This window comes from Dysidea avara, chromosome 12 (assembly GCF_963678975.1).
Source record: "Dysidea avara chromosome 12, odDysAvar1.4, whole genome shotgun sequence".
NCBI classification, from domain to species: domain Eukaryota; kingdom Metazoa; phylum Porifera; class Demospongiae; order Dictyoceratida; family Dysideidae; genus Dysidea; species Dysidea avara.
The window spans coordinates 10,108,242-10,129,527 of NC_089283.1; the positions used below are offsets into that span (position 1 = coordinate 10,108,242).

Consider the following 21,286-nt stretch of genomic DNA (forward strand, 5'->3'; position numbering starts at 1 on the left):
ACCCAAGACATTTTCAAGATTGCCATGCAATTAATATTCAAAAATCTTATATCATACATTGTATATATGGTCATAGCCACATAAATAAATTTAAAAATTGAATTATACTGGAGAAGGAGACTTATTACGAACAGCTTGCCGTTTAATATGAGTTAGAGCTAAAATTCTAGACAAGTCTGGCTGAAGTTTAGTGATATCTGCCTTGACAGCTCCCAGGATGATCTCCAGTTCTTTACAAGCTAGGCTCAGAGCATCCTTTGACAGCTAGAAGAGAAATACAACAGGCTTGGATTATTAGCAAACATTATCCTTATACTACAAACTACAAAATTCAAACATATGTACAAAGTCATATAACATGCAAAGTGTTACAACAATAAAATGTGCAGTTTTTATATTGTTATTCAACATGATACAGAGGTTTTCAGATTAATTGTCGGTCTACAGACTTTGAGCAGTGTATTCTATGACTGTACTGTGAGATTGTTTTGTGCTGAACAACACTCTTCTGTAACTTTCACTAGCTTTCAGTACATTAGCAGAGGTACTTTGTACACGTAATTCAATAAACCTCATAAATTACTTGACACAATTAATTGTTATCAATTACTCTGCAATGTGATTTTAACACTTAATCATGATACGATTGAGACCCAATCATCCATATCATACCAGAACATTACAATGGCCAGGTCATTTAGCACAAGCTGGACATATGCACAAAAAGCAACAGATACCCTAAAATAATGAAATAGCTGAGGCTGGTTCTTTTGCATCAATGTTAAACAAAGGTTAGTATTTCAAAGCTTAATGGCTATATATGCATCCAGGTTTTTTACATCATGAAGTCATTTGTGACCGTCTCAGCTAAAACCCAACTTCTTTGCACACCTTCCGGATTTTTATTTTCTCTGCATTATCTGCAGTGTCCAAGGAAATGATTGATTGATTAGTACAACGACTATACTGAAAATAAACTGCAGGTGCTTACATTTGCAGTCATAACTTCCGTTTGCATTAGTCTACAATGTTGCAATTTGGCTTAAAATGTTCACCATGGATTAGCAATCAGCCAGGGTATAGTGATAGCCCTGTAGTCACTTATGCATCTGAGTAAGAAGGAGGTTTAGTTGAAGAAATGATGACGATCTCATTTACGTTTACCACATTGTACACAAATGCACGTGACAAGCACACCGTTGGGACTACAGAAATGAAACAAAGATTTTCAAACTCTCCATGAGCAAGGTGAATAAGATGGTGTATAGTTTCAATTAATTTGAGTCTTCCTTCTCCGAGTAATGGCCCGATAAAAACTACTTGCATATTTTTCTTTGTACAGTGTAGCATGCATAATTTTACGATTTTAAATTTTTTTTGATTTTCTCAATGTGCATTCTTGTGCGAACAAGTCGGGTTTTTGCTGAGACAGTCACATTTAAGATAATAATGTAATCATAACAAAACATTTCATGATTAGTAGTATGCCATTATTCTTTACTCATACAATGCCTATTCTATATCAAATGGAGAGCGTAATGCATACAATGGAACATGGGAATGGCCCATAAATTTAGTGCTTGAAAATAACCTCTTTAGGTTTCAGTTTTCAACAACCCTCCACCCAATAAATAGGGTACACAACTACAAAATATTAAGTGTTTAAGTGATGGCAAATATTGATGATGGCACATTGTGTTAAGGTTCAGAGCTTGATATATGTACATTGTAGATTACATTGTAGATACAAGTGCACACATAAGCTCCTGAATCAATTTGTGTAGTTTAAAATATCAATGCAGTACATTATGTATACTCTTCATTGTAAAGTTAGTAAACATTATATGTGACCGGGCCTGCGAAAACAGGGCATGTGGGCACAAACTACACCCCGTCACTCTCCAGGTCATATCTAGGTATTGGAAGAGTATATTTCCATTCTGCAACTTGTGTCATGATGCCAATTAAATGCCTACTAAGAGCTGAAAATTGTAATGCCATAGCATAATGGTACAAAATGTTATGAGAGATGAAACTTTGAAAAAGTATGCAAAAATCATGTGCCCACATGCCCTATTTTCGCAGGCCCGGTCACATATACAGGATAGTAGCTGAATATGTATTGTTGGCCAATTTACATGTAGAATGAAACTATTCAACTTGTACAGGGTAAAATATTGTAAATAAATCAAATTATGTAACAGATATTCTATAAGGCATATTGTACCTGATGTGCCTTGATGTTAGCATTGATGGCATCTATCCATTCTTGTTGTTCTGTGTCCGATGATGTGACAAAATAAAATGTCCGTGATCCGTACTCTGGATCAGACATGGATAATGTGTGACCACGGAATGACTCGGCAGCATTTGCACCATTGCTACCAATAATTCTCTGTAAAGATGATAATAAATAATATTTAAAACTGACTAATCTCTTAAAACTTACACAAAGAGGGTAGCTGTAGTTACTTGGTCTGTGTAGAGCTATACATCTCAACTAATAAAGAGAAAGTTTATGAAATACAGTAAATCACACAATATATATAACTAACCACAGAAACAATGCCAATGCTGTCCGTCGATCCTTGTGCATTAAACTGAGCATCTCGCTTCTTTGGAGTTCCTTGTGTTACTGCAGTACACCATGAGCCAGGTAGAAGTTCTATTGAGCCTCTGGGCTGTGAATCCTACACCACATATGACAGACTTTAAGTGCAGAATTCAAACAGTGAGGTACGCTTGAGACTACATTTCAGAGGTATATATATGAACTACTAAATATGTGCATCCTAAATACACACTATCACATCTCCATTTAAGGAATTCTACTATTGGGGAAAACTTAGTGTATGTAGGACATGACATAATTCAAACACAATTACATCAATACAATATTTAATAATCATGAAGCAAAGGTATGGCTGTAATCACTCACCCCATATTTTTTGAAGTAGAAGAGACGATTTCCATTTAAAACAAAATATCTTTTCTGCCACTTGTCAGCTCCAAATAGACCTGTATTAAATGTTACCATTGTGTGTCTATACATCTCTATAAACACTGACCTTTTTGTTTGCTCAGTTTCACCAACCAGCCACAGTGACTGCGGAAGTGTAATTTGAAAGTAGATGGCACTGGTGGGAGTTCCCCAGTTACAGTCGGTGAGGTACTGCCGGGACGATAAAGTTTTTCAGCAGAAGAATTAAAAGTCACTGAAGCAGTCTCATAAGGGCAAGGTGCACATGAATCTTTATCGCCGCTGTCTAGTAGATCAGTTTCTGACTTGCACCGCTCCATCTTTGCTAATGTGGTAGTACGGGGCTTGGGAACAGGAGGTCGTCTTTCAATATTAGCTACTGCTGCAGCAGTAGAATGGACACCATTACTTTGTGGGGTTTGAATAACATTAGTAGCAGAAACTACTGCAACAGGATCACTGTTCTTTCTACATAAATTATTGTGTCTGGCAACAGTAACTTCGGGTCTAGCATAGTCATACATCTCATCCACTGCAGACGCACTACTGCTGCGTACCAATTCATGTTTGACTTGAAGATTAGAGTACGTTTTGGAAAAAGCATCATCTTCATGGCCTGTAGGCCGTATGTAAAACAATGGCAAACAATTTGTGACCATTTTGATTCCAGTTGGACCAATAAACCTGCAAATGAAATAGCAAAATATCTTATCTTTGAAGCACTACATTAAAATATTTCTGATGTGGAAACAGAGGAGAACTTAATGTTATTGTACGAACTGAAAGACATGTTTCATTAGTGAATTAGCAAACAGTAACCTATTCAGTCACCTAGTACTATTAACCCCCTACATTTGGTGTACTGTTACAATCACTTGACTGCAGCCTCATAAACATAACAGAACCCACACAATATCTGCCTGTCATACTTACAGAAACTCATCTGGTCCCTGAATTATTATCCGTGAATTGTCCGCAAGTCTGATAGCATCTTCATATCTCAACAGTGAACAATCAAACCATGAGCTGCTTGACTTGCTAAACTTGTTATGATTTCGAGTTACTTTTGTAACAATTGGTTTTGCATCCGGATCAGTGCTTGTTCGTTTCAGTTCTGCTGGTGGGACAACCCTACTTGTTCCCAACTCTATTGGATCCATATACTCATAATCAAACTGTGACAATGGCTCAATATAGTCACTTGGCTGGCGATCAGTAGGTGACACGACTTCATCAGAAGCTGTTGTATTATTGGAAGTTATCTTAAGCACAGAAGACCTGAAATACAATTGGAATATAATGTATTTAAGTGGATGTATGTTATTGTACAAAGAGAATCACATTAAATGTCGATTCAACAGCAGTAAAAACAGAGTCAAGAGTTAAAGTCATTCAACGAATATTGTTTAATAATAGTACACATTTTTAAGCATGCAGACATTCATTACTTACTGGCACTGCTGTTCTCCACGCAAGAATTCCTTCATCAAAGCATCGTTTTGCCTTCTGTTGTCCTGGAGTACCCTTTGTAGAGCTTCTTTCTGTAACACCTAACATAAAATTCGTACCTGAACAGCCATACAAATTAACAGGCTATCAGATTGCAACATACCTACTGACATACACATTATGTCATTAATTATATTCATTATCACAGCACAGAGGTTTGACCATAAACTGACAATTTTACTGATATAGCAACAAATTTGAAAACATAAACCATGCGCTTCATTTAATAGTGTAGTTATACAGTAAAAGGAAACATTTCCTGCAGAAAGGTTGCCTTCAAAGTCCCACACATCCACTGTTACACTCATCAATTTTCCCACGAGGTTAAATTATTAACACAACAGCAGCAATAAAGAAAAAAAGCTTTATCAGAGGAAGATGAATACATAGAACTTGTACCTGTGCGGATTTTAATCTTTTTCTTTGTTCAGAAAAAAATCCATCAAGTTGTTCATAGTTTCCAACTCCTCGTTGCTGTGATGGCGATGAGCTAGAGTGCTTCAATCCGTTATGTTCTACTCGTTGGGGAAGTTGGGGCTTATTTGCTGGGGGCAGTGGTTTACGAAATTCTGTTGGTCTTGGAACTGGGCGGTCAACCGGTGACCTTGACAAAGGCAACACTTGTACGGGACTAACAGAACCCTGGTCCAGAGTAATAAAACACCAATAATAATGTGACAAATTCTTCGCACCATTGCACACTTCCTCACCTGCTGTCGCTGTCCTTCGCCACTTATACCACGGGGTATAATTCTTGGCTTGGTACGTATGACTGGTTTTGGCAGCAGCTGTGGCGGAGGTGAACGAAGGGCCATCGTTTCGACAATGTTTACATCTAACTGCTCGTAAAAAGGTGTCGATAAAATCTCAAATCGCAGAGGTGGGCAGGTTTCCCTATCTTGGATCACGTGCCATCTAATTGGCCACGCCTACTCTTTCTTCGATACGAAATCTTGTTCGACACAGAAATTAGCCAATGAGCGTGTTGGATATACAAATTGCTTGGCGGTGCGTTGCTATCAAAGCGAAGAATGGTTGGATAAAGAACAAAGCGTCCTCTGTCCATCATGCCGTCCTTGTCGCTTCCTACCCGTGAACAAATCACTAGGTACTTACGGAAGAAGTCTAGGGAGAAGTACAGGGCATTTATACATTTCGCCTACAACAAGGAAAAGTCTGAGTATTTTGGAAGAACACCTCGGAGTTGGGGTAAGTATTTACAGTCAAATATAAGGCTTCATGTAGGAATGTTACGTTATAGGTCAAATTGGCCTGTTTTACTTGATATTTTATGGCGTCGTTGGAGGATTTTTTGCAGTACATTTGGCGTTGTTTACTTGTCATGTGCCAGACCCCAACGCAGGAGAAAGTCCTAGAAATTTTGGTGAATATGCCTATCCTAACTACCCTAATTCACAAATAAGTAAGTAATGTGTGTGATGTATTGACTGTTCCATATAATGGTGATATATGTAGGTCTGCTAGTGGTGCCACGTAGTATAAGCTACAATGGTCAGAGAGCATTTATGGGTGGAGGTGATAGTGGAAGATACAACAGTCTCTTGGAATCAGCCAGAGAAGGTTTGTAATAATTCATTTAACATTTAAGTTACAAGCAAATGGCCATTAGTTTGGATTATTTCATGACATAAAAGTGATGTAAGTTTTTCTTGTTAGGTTGCCTCGGTTAGATCATTCTGGAGGCATAATCAGTCATCAGATAATTAGTCTGCTCACTCTTTGGGCAAAAATTGAACTAGAGCATGACAGGATTGTTTTTGTATGGATCACGTTTGCGTCAGGAAATATCCACGTGGTGTTATGTTCTTCATTTAACACATGCAGCATTAAGCAGGGTTGAGGAATAAGTATGTAACAAATTGCCAAGATCAAGTTTGCTGTGCTGCATGCAAAGAAGGCTTTAGCTACCAAATGTAGCCATGCTTCTGTACAGAAACAAAGATTATCGAACTAATGCATGTGAGCTTCCACGATTGTCCTATTGCTCAGCTACTATACCTTGCACACCTTTATTCTGGTTCTGGTAGCTATAACTACGACACTAGAATGCCTGCACTGCTAGTCAATCCTGCCATTGATATGTAGTGGTCATAGCTATAGAGCGGTTGCATGTGACGTCACAGGTGCGGCGTTCAACTAAAACATGTGGCATTTGTACAACCAAGTGCTGGGAATGTTGCGTGTTTCATTTTCTTGCTATTGTAGAGTCATTAACAGCCAAACTATGTTGGTGTTGATAATCACTCTGTTATTGGGTGCTATTATACTAGAGTATTGAGAGCATAGCCGGTCTACTTTCTTGCTACATGGTGAAAATAGCGTGTATTAGCCCACACATTTTTGAAACAGGTCGATTAGTATGGCAAGGCTAAACTGCTTTCTTTCTTCATAGCTGTGTCAAAAAAAACTCTTATCACAATGGTAAATGTGAATAGGCATCTGGCTTCATGAGCGCTTCAGCTAAAAGTAGAATTTTATTGTAATTTCATAAACCAGACCAGCTACGCTGTCGTCCTTCTAGTATATTAATACCTTATGATAGGTGAAATGTAACACTGTAGTGGCTAAGCTATCCATACTTGTGCTGTGGCAGTAGAATTGAATACGCAATTTTTATACTTTGTTGCAATTATTGCCACACATTTTTCTAAGCACATCTAATGTCATCATTTGTGCAACCACTCTATACCATTGTCTTATTGTAAGATAGCTTGGTCTGTATGGACATTCAAACATATTTGTATACATTCATTGACAGAAAATAGCATACCGCTAGATGGTTATTATGTATTGATAATATACTACCTCATTAATTGTCTCAAATTATGGCCCAGACATTTAGTAGAACCCATGCACTATACGAGACTGACTGGCGACTATGCACAAGACCAGCAATCAACTTCATACCTCCAAGGCGTTCTCTCCTTGATGTATTCCTCAGCATAGGATTCAAGTTTTTAAAAAGGAAATCCATAAAACACTTTTCACTTTGTTGTTGATCTTGTCATCTGCAGGATTGGAAAAGCTACATTGCATGTCATTAAAAGACGTTTATGTACATAATTCACAAAACAAATGCAAAGTTTTCATATCATAATATTCAGTGGTACCTGCTCTTCATGCAGGTTGAACTAAGTGATTGATATTTTGCTATGCCATTACATGTGTTTAGTTACGCATTATTATGCTGAAAAACTGGTTGTCCATATCTGTGATCCTGCAAGCTCACCTTGCATGTACTCAAGTTTCTATATGTGCAAAAACCCAACACAATCGTGCAAGCCTAAATTTGAAATACTTGCATATTATTAGAAAAGTTTCATAAATTTTTGAATGCTTTGTTCTTAGTGAAGAAAAAGTATAACAAAAAAAAATCCTAGATGTCGTCTTATACGCCTACTCAAGAGGAGCTTGAGAATCTTTGTTTCATTGCAGTAGACCCAAGGATATGTAAGTTATAGGCATTTGTTTACATCACGTTGAAACGATAGTTGCGGTTGATCTTTCTTCACTAATTTTGCCTAGTGAAGAAAATTGATACTAGGAAAAGCTTACCCAGTAATCAATTCCTCTATTCATGGCAAACCTGATGGTACAAATTTTGACTCCGTATGTCATTTTGTTTGTAAGTTATAACCATTTTTGTGATTTACTTTCCCTATACTTGCTGTACAGATCTGCTACTTTGTAGGGCTATAACTCATAAAGTTATTGGCATATGAGGCTGAAACTTTGCCAGAGCATACACTTGGCTAAGTAGATAGGACATTAAAAAATGTGCGATTGTGTCTTTTTGCAGATCTAGTCACATATAGTCTACCCTTGAACATCGATTGCTTAGTGATTATGCACATGCTAGCTACATGCATCTGTACAATTTTATTTGAATAAATGCAAGTGTTCATTTGCTACGTTTGTACATTGAAGTATTGCCATGATTTATCCAGTTCACCGGTGAACAGCTAGCACCCATTCAAATTGCCATATTGATGGGTTAGGGCTAGACTGAGTTTCTATATATATCCCCAGTGTCATCCATTTGCTGCTCGAACTGAATTACAAATTGGCTTCCTTAGACTGTACATGTGATACCATAGTGGTTCTAGTATTCATATTTTCAGTTGCTTCCCCTCACCACTTGTCGTTTCCGTAAGATTCATATTGGTCCCCTTTAGTGTTGCACCGATAATCGGTTCAATAATCGGTATCGGGCCGATATTGGGTACTAGCCGATTAATCGGTTTTGATTAAATCAAGGCCGATGTTAATCTCCACTGCGCTGTGTAGTATAACGATGTGGGGGAGGCTAGACATAAGTTATTTGGCATTTTAATTAAGTTATGTGTTAATGGTTTAGTGGTGACTACAAGCCATGCCCATAATAAACTGTCAGGGTTTAGGCCATGCCCAACAATAAACTGAGGTTTTTAGGTTTCTATGTAGTGCCAGCCACTTGTCTCAACTGTATAGCAGTAGTAAAAATGTACTTAAAACCTGTTTACCATGAGTAACTTTTACTTGTGGTATACATCTAACTTTACATTTTAGCCTAGAATGAGCTGTATATCAATGGTTATGTCACTAATATGAGCCATTTAATAATGATGAGGATGAGTGTTAGTGTTATTAGTGTATATCGGATCGGTTATCGGTATCGGCTAATTCTGTTGCTTAATATCGGTTATCGGAATAATCGGCTAATTTGGATATCGGTGCAACACTAGTCCCCTTTACTATACACAAAGCTGTATTCAGGTCCTGTCATCTCCACCCTGGCTGTACCTATGAATCTATGCTGTGCTTGGTCCTTTTGCCAATTGACATCAACTATTCTAAACAATACACGGAGTGATGTTCTGTGTCAATTAGAAATTATAGGCACTTGTAACTTCAGGGGAGAGCAATGAAACTGGCAGTAATGACAAAGTCACCTTTAAATATTTTAACAAATTGAGCTGACTCTCAGTGGCAGATTACAACACTCATTCTGGCATGAAACTCCTGAGGCTTGACTGAACACATTTCACACTCACCCACTCAGTATATTCACAATAAGACCATAATTGTGAAAAAATTTACAATACGAAATAAAACAATATGGTAGTAATTTATGATTTAATGATCTACCCCTACATTATAATTGTACATTAGTGTATGTGTAGTATTTGAACAACTTGTAGGGGAATGTTTTCAAGTGCACAGCATGGCTAGCTACAGGTGTACATGCAAAAAGAGTAATAGCTTTATCACATATGCAATGAACACATCTAAGGATGCCTCTATTGACTAACTAACCCAAGTTGACTGTTTCTACTGAAGATCTTGACTACTTTGTAGCATCACGGTGGAAGTCCAGCCACTCTCCAAATACAGCTACAAGGGTATCACGTGCTTATCTGTTATTTGGTCTATAGCAGATGAGTTCTTCCATACTACAGTGATGTATACAATTTTTCTCATGTATCAGAATATAATCAGGCACTGACTATTTACCATTACTGAGAATGGTCTTGAGTATATAAGTGCCATCAGAGCTGTAGTAACAGTCATAGTGAACAACAAGTGCATGTCTTAGACTGATCAAATTTAGAGATTAAATATCCACTAGTATATCCTGCAGGTTTAGGTTACCTTGAACTTAAAATTCCCTTGCACTTGTTTATTTTTACATAATTTATAATTGAACACACTCATACCATATCTAAAGAAAGAGTGGCACCAGACTTATAGTTGTTTTTGTTTTTTTTTGTCTGAATGCGTCAACAATCAATTTCTGAAAAGTGCCAAGTAGCTACTGTGCTGTGTTTTCAGCTATGTTCCACCCATTACACAGCATTACAAATGGAAAGAAGAAAAAAAAGAACAGTATGAGAAGTGGCTTTGCAGTCCTAGAAAATACAGATGATTTCTGTTACAAACATAGGGAAGCCAGATGATGCAATACCATACAACTTCCTTTGTAACATAACTAGTGTTGGGAGTAACGCGCTACTTATGTAATGCGTTACGTAATATTATTACTTTTGTGGTGACTAAGTAATACGCTATAAAAACAGGTAATATAACTCAAGTTACTTTACTTACAAATGTAACGCGTTACCTAAGTAATATAGTTACTGTAACGAATCTAATATTACATAATATTATTACTACAAGTAACGAAGTTACTAATCTCGTTAGTAATCAACTGAGTAACGCCACAACGAAGTAATGAAGCCTACTGAATGAAGCTTATTCACCAGTTTCTTACTTATAACCAAGATTTGCACATTGTCCAACAACGCAATCATGTCACGTGATAAGGTGGTAGTTTCACACGTGACAGCTTAAGGCTGTGGACACAAAGTAATATAATATGTAATATTATTATAGTTACTTTATTTTATGGGTAATATGTAACTGTAACTAATTAGTTCAGTTACAAGTAATATGTAATATGTAACTAGTTACTTTTACAAAGCAACTTGCCCAACATTGAACATAACATTATCATTACTTTGTAACATAACATTATCATTAATATGGTGTATGTAGCTGCAATCATAGATATTATATACTACGTACCCGGGATTGCGTACTGACTTCGTTAACACTTATCAACACTGACAATCTGCGTTGACCTTCAATATACGGTCTTCTGTTAGAAATCGTAAACGTTTCCTTTAAAATTGGCCACTTCCTGCTAATGCAAAGGATTTAATCTCTTCAACATTAGGTAAACAGTGAAAGGATACACTCGAACACTTCTCAATAGACTGAATTACCAGGAAAATGCTTGAAATACAGCATAAGCATCGCGCAAGTGATTTTACAAATCTCAAACTCGCCACCATATTTCATCAAATAACGACTCAAAACCAAGCTACAATCGTCATGCCTACTTTAAACCATTCGTCCGTGTCCACTCAACCAACAGCATCATAGTAAGTGACATATTTAGCCATTTAACAAGAGCTGAGATCCCCAAACACCTTCCAACAACACTAAAAGCAGATGCCAAATTTACCACTCAGTCTCGTGCCGATTTTCTGGCTTTGACACTTAGCCGATCAGGATCTGTCCTCTAGCCATTGGAACTGTAGAGGGTAGCAGATATGATGCTGTTGAGCTCCAGTACTATGCCACCTAGTACAACACTTGCGCGACACACTACAAAGGAAAAGTGTTAACGAGTACAACGATGATCGTTCATTTGAAAACCAGTGGTACGCAATCCCAAGTACGTAGTATATACTATCTATGCTGCAATCAGGGGTACTTGAACATTAACCCACTTTCCCCACAGGCATCAGAAATGTCATCACATGCATGGAAATGCTATCCACAAGTAGGGGTGGGCAATATTTTCAATAATATCGAGAAATTCAATATTTTACTGATATCGATATGCAAAAGTGATATCAAGATTGATACACAGTAACTAGTACAATGTGTTATAGTTGCTGTTACCTTGGTAAGTATGATACAACATCTTGTCATACAGTACGATAGTTTACTGTATAGTAGGGACCACAAAGGAGTAGACGTGACCCATGGAATAATATCTCACCCATAAACCAGTCTCAATTTTCCCTGATGAAGATGAGGCAGTATTGGTTAGGTAAAACTAAGCCCAAACAAGCTTTCAGATTGACCTGAAACGCTTTCAACAAGTTACTACAGAATTTTAAAAATAATTTATTTAACGGAATTTTCTACTGAATGAGTAACTGACTGACTGATGCCTCCAGACAAGCGTAACTTGATAATGGCTAAGGCTACGGACTTGATTTTTTCACTGTTCGACGTCACTTTGGCCCGACTGGTGCCTTTTGGCATACTGCAGTACACACAATGCATTCTTCATGGACTTACCAGTGTCCTCCTTTGTGTCCAATTCATCTTTGCTGACAGCGAAAAGTGTTGATTTGGTGGTAGCACGTGATGGCTTCCCTTTGTAACAGAAATCGTCCTTTCGTAGTGGCTATTTTGATTGCAGAGGTGCTTTTCGAACAGTTCTTGATTCGTACTGCTGTGTAACAGGTTGAACATAGTAGACAAAGAAGAGTAATGGATACTTCACTTTTCAGACAATAACTAATGTAACTGGGGCACATGGCACCATTTCTTTTGGTATGCATGGATTGCAGAGGTGCTTTTCGAACAGTTCTTGATCCGAAATGCTGTTTAACGGGTTGAACATAGCTGACAATGAAGTGTAATGGATACCTCACTTTTTAGACAATAATTGATATAGCTGGGGCACGCGGTGCCATTTCAGATGTGGTATATGCGTAGGTTCACCAGTCATAGTAATTATTTACAAAAAAAAGTTAACAAACAAGTACACAGAAAAATTCGGAATTTTCAACTAGAGTAGGGACCATAGCACATCGATAAAAGTACTCAATCACAGTACAGCAATAAAAAGTGTTATATCCCTACTGTACATTTCCATTATGGTATCTTGAGCACAGAAGGGATATAACACTTATTGTTTTACTGTGATTTAATATCGTGCACTACTCCAACTTGTTTCAGTACTTTTTATCAATGTGCTATGGTCCCTGCTCTAGTTGAAAATTCCAAATTTTTCTGTATACTTGTACAAATAAAATATCAACAGTACAGCTCAGGCATAGGTATTGACAACTAGCTACTGTGCAATAAATCAGCTTCTTGGAATTTGAAAACAAATTGGACGGGTAGGTCAGTTGATATGGACTAGTTAGAGTTATTCAAAAGGCCTATTGTAATAGTAGTTATCAAGATAATGTGCCAAAAAATTATCGATATTTGTTTTTGAAGATATCGCCCATCCCTATCCACAAGCCATTAGTCACATTTCCATCGATTGTGCCACAACACAAGGAAAATTAGGGGTTTTGTGAGCTACCTAGTAGGGATGTAAAAATGCTATGCCTACATGGCATTAACCATGTGGTTCAGCACTATTTATATTGGCTAAAGTGAGGATTAAATTTGAATGCTAGGTGGTCTCCCTTGTTTCATGATACTAGCTTTCCTTATACTTGTACATATAAGGACTTGGGTGGCATAGTATTTGTACTAGCCTGTGCAGGCCTATCTGTGTGGAGATAGTATAGGTATTGATACCAGTATCTTACTTTGTATTCTTGCAAGCATTGTGAGCGAACAAACCAGTCTATGGTCAACCTGGGAATAGATGCAGATGTTGCTGTGCACATTGAGTGGTCACTTTAACGTTGGTTTGATTTACCAGACAGTATACAGTGAAAACTGAGGCATACTCATAGCTAGGTCTTTGCCAAAGATTTGGACTAATTGCTCTTGCTTGGGCTCTAGCAATTAATAAGGCTCACATTTAAAATTATTGGGGTCAGTTGGAATTGCACTCATGGTGATGGTGATACCTGCTAACACTTACATTGTTAGCTGATTAGCATGTGTCTATATGATGATCCGTATGTTACTGCTGCATATTTAATTTATTTCCCATACAGTTGGGGTGGACCCAGTGTGTACCAACGAGACTAATGGATATGGTTATACAATCCGTCAACCTTGTGTATTCTTACATGTCAGTAGGGTAAGTATTGATGATCACATACAGTTTATCATAGTCTATTGTTATCAAGGTGTACCAGTGGTCTCCTGAAGCAATAGATCCTGTGTATGCATCTAGGTCCTATTTTGATATTCAATGTAACACTGCTGAGCTTGATATGCTGGTAAGTTAGATGCGAATATTGTATACCTGGAATGACATTGTGCTTCAGAACATCAGTGTCCGAGTGTCGCCATCTAGTGGAATTCCTCTAAACTACACCAATTCAACAAGTAGAAGATTTCCATTCAGTAACCAGGAAAATTACATGTTAGTTTTTTTCTCTAGTTGTCAAAAGTGTTATTGATTGTCATCATCCCTTGTAGAACTCCATTGATAAGTGTCATGTTTGACTTCACAAATCTCACATTACCATCTGGTGCAGTCACATCCAGTATTAGTTGTGGTTTAAACATATCCTCTATACCCACTTTACCTCAAACATTTGGTGCAGATATCATTTCTGAGTTAGTCGCAGTACCCAAACCAGCTGTTTTAACCATGAGTCTCTCTAACTAGTTATTATTTTAAACTGATATGTAAATAAGGAATACATATTGTACAATTATTATATGTTGTTTAAATGTATTACTGTGTTTTTGGCTTAATCCTGAAAAGTGACTTCCGCTTTTCATTCAAAATGCTTGCCAAGTCTTTGAACGGATGTTGCGATTCACTTGGAGTTAAAGGGATTCCTACTTTCCGACGAACTGTTGGATACCTCAAAATGATATTCTGTAGAAGTCCAAAAGTACTAGAAGTAGCCCAGTAGAGTGTCATGGCCTATAAGAAACCACTAGAGTTGTACACAAGTATAAAATCATATGGTTAACTTACAGTAGGTAATTTCATTGCTACAACACAAATAACAATAGATAATACTCGGAATGTATTAGTTAAGGTTCTTTGTAACCGACTTGGTGACTGTCTTCTCAATGCATGAAACTGTATGTAAAACAATAGAAGCAAACTAAATAGTCACATGCTTTGTCCAGACAGCAGATAAAATGCTTCATGGAAGAATAACTAGTAGTTCACCTCAATGTTAACAAGATTAGTTCCAGCCAATAGCACAGGCAGTACTCCATAGGAATCAGGCTTGCTCAAGTCTTTAAACCATAAAACACCTTCAGTTGCTAATGAAGAGACAGGAAGAGCTGTGGGAATTTCTTGTAGTCAATATACAGCAGCCAGACAAATGCAAACCTTGACATCCTGGGAATATCCCAGAAATGTCTCTTAATGAAAGAGAAATGATAACCCATATAGGTATCTGAACCCAAGGCAGTAACATCATCTTTGCAGGATGGCAACCTTCATAGTAATACAGCTTGTTGACCATCTTAATTGTCTACATGTGTAATGGTAGTAAATCATTAAATAAATTAGGTGTATACCCACCTCTCTTTTCAACCTTCTGTTTGCTTCTTCCACTGGTAGGTTTGCTCTACGGCATTGCGTAATGACTTTGTGCTTCACTGCTTCCTTGTATCCAGCCACAGTTGGTTGGATAAGTTCCATTTTTGCTATCAGTTTGTGTTGGTGTATTGCAAGTGGTAGTGTTATGATTGAACGTAAACTAAAAGTGGATACCATTATTAACGCCCACCATGGCAAGTGAGTGTAGGTGTGCACTAATTGGAATAACTCAGCTGTGCTGGTCACGGGATGGACTGAAAAACACCTCCTTGAAGCGCACGTGATCCGGTGTGAGTTTAATACGATAGTCGGTGTCCTTGACAAACCTATCACTCTCCGCACGTACATTATGCACTTTTGTGATTTTTCTCACTATTCTTCAAACCTCAACAAATGCCTGCTTTGATTCGCGCTTTGTGATAACTAGGGTCGCGTGATTTGCCCAAATACAAAAGAAACGCGTTAGGCGATGGGTACGCCTTGTCAGTTGGTGTTCCAGAACGACACATCGGAACAAGTTAGCGTCCTCGTGTATATTTGTCTGTAAAATGACATTTCTTTTCAATTAGAATATCATAGTGAATATTAGAGTGGCAACGTCCAGTTTGTCTTTCCTTGGAAGGTACGGCATTTCTAATTTTTGTGGGTTTTAATACTTACTACGTTTCTTATAGTCTGTTTGTTATCATTACTATATGGTTGTTCAAGAAACATGTTGTATTTGCCCAGGTTAGTGAAGTATTTCATAGTCACTGATGTAAGGTTTCACGTGAAGTATAGAAGTTTAAAATGTATGTGCTAATTACAAATGTGTACATTACAATTGTGAACACTACATATAGTTAAAGCATGTTATATCAATTTATGTGCTTGACTTAGAGCATGAGCAAAACCACCTTCAATTAATGACTACGCATTAAAATGACCATCTTGCAGTCACAAGTTCTCTGGGTGAAAGTGGTCTTAGCATGTATGTAAATTTTCATGTAAACATTCCAAATTCAATTAATGACTACGCATTAAAATGACCATCTTGCAGTCACAAGTTCTCTGGGTGAAAGTGGTCTTAGCATGTATGTAAATTTTCATGTAAACATTCCAAATTCAATTAATGACTACGCATTAAAATGACCATCTTGCAGTCACAAGTTCTCTGGGTGAAAGTGGTCTTAGCATGTATGTAAATTTTCATGTAAACATTCCAAATTCAAAGTTTGTTTGGCCATAGCAGAATTAAGTAAACTAAACTAAGTATAATATGAACACACTTTGAAACAAGAAAGTATTTAATGCACTTTGTCCTATTAAATAAGTTTTATTTGTTTACATTATTACAGGGGATTAATAAAATATAGTGAAATGTTTTTGTTGGTTTGCCTTTTAACTTCAATATGTGTTACACTTGCTTTGCTGGTGGTCAAGCTTTTTAAACATGTTATGCATGTGTACCATGTAAATGGAGGGTTTTTAAAAAAATGTAAGAGCAAGCTTAAGGTTTGTATTTGTCATGCAAAATACATACATTTTCAGAAATTTACCATGTGAGTAAAATTGCAGAGAAAAAGAGTGTGTTTCTGTGTCACTGTGTCTATGAATCCTTTAATGCCAGCTCATCAGTTAAAAGGAGCGCAAGTTTGGTTATCATGCAGGTTATATTTCAAACGTTATGTGTAGAGCAGGAGAACTAATTGTATTTAGTTGCTTTATACATGAGACCAACACTAGTATAAACAATGTTTAGTTATTCTAATGTGTGTCATACAGAGATTGATTCTTTATCTTGGATTTGCTGCTTTGTTATCATCCACTGCATACATATTGGTGAGTATTTGACAGTATTTATCAGTTTTCATAATTTGATGTACCAGTATTTCATGTTATGCTGTTAATAGGGACGTATAAATTACAATAGTCAGGGATCATCTGCAGAAAGGAGCTTCTGTCGTTTCCAGGGATTCATACTCTTGTACACTGGTATGTGAAGCATTTCTATAGTGTTTAAGTATGTAACTGTTGTATATCAGATTGGGCTTTGTTACTTAACTTCTCCTGTGTCACATTCAACCTCTTCTGGAACACAATTTGTAACAAGAAAACAGAGCATTTTGAAATGTATGTAGTGGCCATCACTGTGTATGCTATTTATTGTATATTACAGTCCATACTTGTTGATATCCTATCTGCTTCCTTCAGTCATCGCATGTATACCATTCATCAATGATTCATTCGGTCCATCAGGAGCATGGTGGTAAGTGGTAGCAGATTTAGTGATACTGTGGGTAGAGTTTTGTGTTAGCTGGATAAAACAGAAGAACAATGATTCACATTGTTCAGGTCATCGGACTGGGAGAATACTTGCTTTTGTTTTGTAAGTTGGAAAACTGACATTAATTCGTCAAGATAATCTGATTATCTTCCCACTAGATGGTATATACCACTCTACGTAATACTCATCACTATGTTGATAACTTATGTCATTGTATTCTGTGCTGTGAGAAGGAAGGTACGCGTGTATGTGTGTTGTTTGTGTGTGTGTATATTGTATTATATTTACATTTGTGTGTGTGCATGCGTACGTGCTTGCTTTTGTGTGTGTCGTATATAGTTCGTGTTGTGTATGTACATATATGTCCATGTGTATCTATGGTTCATTGTATCCATATATGTGCATTGTATTATGCTCTTGTTCAGTTACTTTTTATTTATTTGAACTTGTATTCATGCTATTGTGCTGTGCACACTTCATTTACATTGTAAATAACTTCTGTAATGGTTGTTTCTTAAGGTGTATTTGAGTGTGTATATTATGTGTGTGTATCTCTGTGTTCATGCACGTGTGTGTGTGTGTGTGTGTGTGTGTGTGTGTGTGTGTGTGTGTGTGTGTGTGTGTGTGTGTGTGTGTGTGTGTGTGTGTGTGTGTGTGTGTGTGTGTGTGTGTGTGTGTGTGTGTGTGTGTGTGTGTGATACATGTGTAATTCATATGTAATTGTGTAATTCATATGTAATTGTGTACCTATCTGTCTACTGTATATGAGTAGGTTGCTGTGAAGTAAAAAATAAGGTCACCCATCTATAGAGACTACTACCATTAAAATCAGTAATGGGTCTTTTATGTATTTATACAAACGCCACAATTTATGGCTTGTATCTTAATTTACATGTTTTATTGTGTCTCTATAATTGTGATTCATGAAAAGCTCACATATATGCATACATTTTAACTATTAGAAGTTGTCCTGTACATTTCATCTGATTAATCATGAACGTTTTGACTTTACCATAGTGTATGGTATTAAGGAAACGATAACCTAAAGTGTTGTAATACAACTTCTCAATTTCTGTTGTTATAACAGTCACGATTCATACAATAGGGCACCCATATTGTATACACATTGTCACATACATGCTTATAAAAATATTTGAAGTATGTAATAACGTAGACACTGGCAAACAATAAATTTAACTCAGGTGTAAGTTATAGGCACCGCCACACATGTGTACAGAAAACACAACATGGGGGGGGGGGGGTGTGTTGAGAGGCTAATATAGTATGAGGTGAAGCCAAGTGCGGTATTTGTCTTGAGACGCCACCCCCAAGTGCTGTATTTTTCATATACACAAGCATATATAGGTGGTGCTTTAAGTGTTATATTGTACTTCCTGGTCTTCTTGCTCGGTGCTCATCTCATGTGTCCAGACCACTTTAATTTTTGGCCATGTAATCTATTTCTAGTCATAGAACCAACTGGTAGGATTAGTCTGGCTAGTTTTAGTGATTTACAATGTTGTGCATGTGATCAATCGTGCTGTCTGAGTGGCCTTGTTTCCATACAGAGAGTGCAGCATTGTTTCTTTGTTGTTGTTTACACTAATTGTAGCAGGTAGAGTGTAATAGGCTAAGTAGATATTCACTGTTTTGCCGAGTATTTCAAATGTTCCAATTAAACAACAGAAAATAGTACTACTTTTTGCGATTGTTTAGCCCAATATGACTGGCATACAATTTATTTCAATGTATCAAATATTTCTTTGGTTGTGTAATAAAGACAAGGTTGACTGATAGTAATGCTGCTAAAATATTCACTGATGTGTAACTGGTTTTAAATTTTTGCCGCAATCAGATTCCATGATTTTTATTGTGTTTCCAATGGGAAGAAGCCGATTACACATTCTTGTTCTTAAGTTCAAATATCCAACCAATTTCTATTCCTTATATAATTCAAGCACTGCCTTATGTTATGTTGTGTATCTTGAGGTGTTATTGTTTTGAAAGGTTTGGTATGCTGAGCATTGATATAGTATAGCATGTTTTTTCTAATTGAAGCAGCTAGTGGACTTCTTAACATAGACTATCTTGTGACTTCTTCTGTGACCAAGTGTTCAGTGAGAAATAATAGTAATTGTTCACTGTTAATGGTGACGTGTGACTGTGTGCACATGCACACATAGAATTGCTCTTCTTTCTAGTATTTCTGTGCTAAATGCTTCATGCCTAGCAACCAGTACATGTAGAGAGTAGCTGTACCATACAAGTCAAGCTCTGTTATGTTACATGATTGTAGTGTTGGATTTCTTTGTGTGTCTGTGTGTTTGTTTGTCATAGCTAACTGACCCATATCATCAGTCTTTGTTTCTATTTTTAACAGATAAATTCCTGGCAAGGTACATTTGACCCAGTTGTTGAACAGCAAAAGGTGCGACTACATACCAAAGTCAATACCTTATAGTATATTCTATTGTTGACAGGTTCACTTGAGACATCAAATCAGGCCACTGATCTGGTACCCGATAATTTACTTGTGTGTCATCACCATCCCAACTATCAACAGGTAATGGCTAACAATTCCATAGTATTTGCATGTTCACTCTTATTAGTGTCTTCTTTGGTCATATAACATACTGGCTTACGTGTTTTATATATGTGTCAGTGACAGTGTATGCATGTGCATCAACAACACCTACACACATGGCTGCACTTGTTATTACTTTTTCACTAGCCATTGTTGCTGAACTTATATTTCATCATATCTATTTCATGATGTCCAGCAGTTTATGAGCAAGCACGTTGGTGTCAGTGTATTGCTACAAATAGGTCATGTCTCTCTGTACTGAAACTGAAAAACTAGTTCAACACATTGTGTTGACATGCGACCTAAAACACTTCACAAGCTAGTCGGTATCCTAATAAGTAGTGACCACGTATTAGTAGATATTCACAAATGTTAGTGATATGTGTGCTAATTGTGTGTGTCTCTCTCAATGCATGTACAAATTAACATAATTATGTGTTCCATCATCACAGGATATATGATATAGTTCATGATGATGATGTGTTTGCTCTGTGGATCCTTCATGTCATCTTTTCACCACTAGCAGGTAAGTGACTTAGACACTACTAAATCTTATGCTTATAACAACACACAGGTGCATTTGTTGCCATAACTTACGGAGTAGAACGGGACACTTTCCAGCGTTACAGATGGTCCAACATAAAGGTTAGTTAGGACTATTAATAATATTGTATGTATTAATTTGTTCCTTGTACAGGCATCATTGAGGTCCAAGTTTGCTAAAGACACTACCACAGAATATCCAGTACATGTTGAAGATGTGAGAGATGATAATGATCTTGTGATCAGTGACAATGAAAATGACACAAATTTGACTAAACCATTAATGTAATACGTTATTGACCATTAAGTTTTTATATCATGTGATTATGTATGTATGAGTGGTAATTTGAATACTGCATCGTTTCACAATCATCATTGACGTTGTTGTCAGTGTGA

The 21,286-nt window shown here is 37.0% G+C and overlaps 4 protein-coding genes across 5 annotated transcripts; 2 read left to right on the forward strand and 2 right to left on the reverse strand.

The window, feature by feature from the left end:
• Nucleotides 1-10: 10 nt before the first annotated feature.
• On the reverse strand, nucleotides 11-5,425 carry LOC136240277 (uncharacterized). Of its 2 annotated transcripts, none has more exons than XM_066031218.1 (10): nucleotides 5,200-5,425; nucleotides 4,889-5,131; nucleotides 4,433-4,521; nucleotides 3,914-4,258; nucleotides 3,069-3,664; nucleotides 2,939-3,018; nucleotides 2,556-2,690; nucleotides 2,450-2,500; nucleotides 2,228-2,395; nucleotides 11-264 (listed from the first exon to the last, which is right to left on the reverse strand). In XM_066031218.1, the coding sequence occupies exons 1-10, from the start codon at nucleotides 5,302-5,304 to the stop codon at nucleotides 103-105; spliced, it is 1,974 nt and encodes a 657-aa protein (XP_065887290.1). In that variant the 5' UTR covers nucleotides 5,305-5,425; the 3' UTR covers nucleotides 11-102. The 2 variants fall into 2 exon arrangements, with proteins under 2 accessions (XP_065887290.1, XP_065887289.1); XM_066031217.1 differs by having other exon boundaries at nucleotides 4,433-4,530.
• Nucleotides 5,297-14,719, forward strand: LOC136240281 (sodium/potassium-transporting ATPase subunit beta-1-like). Its single transcript, XM_066031222.1, has 7 exons — nucleotides 5,297-5,698; nucleotides 5,751-5,912; nucleotides 5,966-6,070; nucleotides 13,975-14,060; nucleotides 14,110-14,202; nucleotides 14,251-14,348; nucleotides 14,405-14,719. Exons 1-7 carry the CDS (start codon nucleotides 5,557-5,559, stop codon nucleotides 14,595-14,597), a joined length of 879 nt encoding a protein of 292 aa, XP_065887294.1. The 5' UTR covers nucleotides 5,297-5,556; the 3' UTR covers nucleotides 14,598-14,719.
• Nucleotides 14,587-15,971, reverse strand: LOC136240280 (cytochrome c oxidase assembly protein COX18, mitochondrial-like). The gene is made up of 5 exons (XM_066031221.1): nucleotides 15,480-15,971; nucleotides 15,285-15,429; nucleotides 15,117-15,235; nucleotides 14,916-15,023; nucleotides 14,587-14,861 (listed from the first exon to the last, which is right to left on the reverse strand). The coding sequence occupies exons 1-5, from the start codon at nucleotides 15,843-15,845 to the stop codon at nucleotides 14,667-14,669; spliced, it is 933 nt and encodes a 310-aa protein (XP_065887293.1). The 5' UTR covers nucleotides 15,846-15,971; the 3' UTR covers nucleotides 14,587-14,666.
• Nucleotides 15,767-21,286, forward strand: LOC136240278 (uncharacterized). Its single transcript, XM_066031219.1, has 15 exons — nucleotides 15,767-15,785; nucleotides 15,925-16,014; nucleotides 16,067-16,119; nucleotides 16,172-16,226; nucleotides 17,262-17,318; nucleotides 17,390-17,471; nucleotides 17,522-17,609; nucleotides 17,656-17,745; nucleotides 17,794-17,865; nucleotides 17,922-18,000; nucleotides 20,144-20,191; nucleotides 20,244-20,326; nucleotides 20,800-20,873; nucleotides 20,922-20,992; nucleotides 21,045-21,286. The coding sequence occupies exons 2-15, from the start codon at nucleotides 15,967-15,969 to the stop codon at nucleotides 21,177-21,179; spliced, it is 1,035 nt and encodes a 344-aa protein (XP_065887291.1). The 5' UTR covers nucleotides 15,767-15,785; nucleotides 15,925-15,966; the 3' UTR covers nucleotides 21,180-21,286.

What these genes read in the sequence shown, in the direction of transcription:
- LOC136240278 (XM_066031219.1), top strand. Translation starts at nt 15,967, where the DNA reads ATGGGTACGCCTTGTCAGTTGGTGTTCCAGAACGACACATCGGAACAA. An exon ending in AACATGTTGTATTTGCCCAG is followed by an intron (nt 16,227 to 17,261) that starts GTTAGTGAAGTA and finishes TGTGTCATACAG; the next exon opens with AGATTGATTCTTTATCTTGG. An exon ending in GGTCCATCAGGAGCATGGTG is followed by an intron (nt 17,746 to 17,793) that starts GTAAGTGGTAGC and finishes GTTTTGTGTTAG; the next exon opens with CTGGATAAAACAGAAGAACA.
- LOC136240277 (XM_066031217.1), bottom strand. Translation starts at nt 5,304, where the DNA reads ATGGCCCTTCGTTCACCTCCGCCACAGCTGCTGCCAAAACCAGTCATA. An exon ending in CAGGGACCAGATGAGTTTCT is followed by an intron (nt 3,665 to 3,913) that starts GTAAGTATGACA and finishes TTTCATTTGCAG; the next exon opens with GTTTATTGGTCCAACTGGAA. An exon ending in CTAACATCAAGGCACATCAG is followed by an intron (nt 265 to 2,227) that starts GTACAATATGCC and finishes TTTCTCTTCTAG; the next exon opens with CTGTCAAAGGATGCTCTGAG.
- LOC136240281 (XM_066031222.1), top strand. Translation starts at nt 5,557, where the DNA reads ATGCCGTCCTTGTCGCTTCCTACCCGTGAACAAATCACTAGGTACTTA. An exon ending in AAGAACACCTCGGAGTTGGG is followed by an intron (nt 5,699 to 5,750) that starts GTAAGTATTTAC and finishes GTTACGTTATAG; the next exon opens with GTCAAATTGGCCTGTTTTAC. An exon ending in CTTGGAATCAGCCAGAGAAG is followed by an intron (nt 6,071 to 13,974) that starts GTTTGTAATAAT and finishes TTTCCCATACAG; the next exon opens with TTGGGGTGGACCCAGTGTGT.
- LOC136240280 (XM_066031221.1), bottom strand. Translation starts at nt 15,845, where the DNA reads ATGTACGTGCGGAGAGTGATAGGTTTGTCAAGGACACCGACTATCGTA. An exon ending in ACAGAAGGTTGAAAAGAGAG is followed by an intron (nt 15,430 to 15,479) that starts GTGGGTATACAC and finishes TTACACATGTAG; the next exon opens with ACAATTAAGATGGTCAACAA. An exon ending in GATATTCCCAGGATGTCAAG is followed by an intron (nt 15,236 to 15,284) that starts GTTTGCATTTGT and finishes AAATTCCCACAG; the next exon opens with CTCTTCCTGTCTCTTCATTA.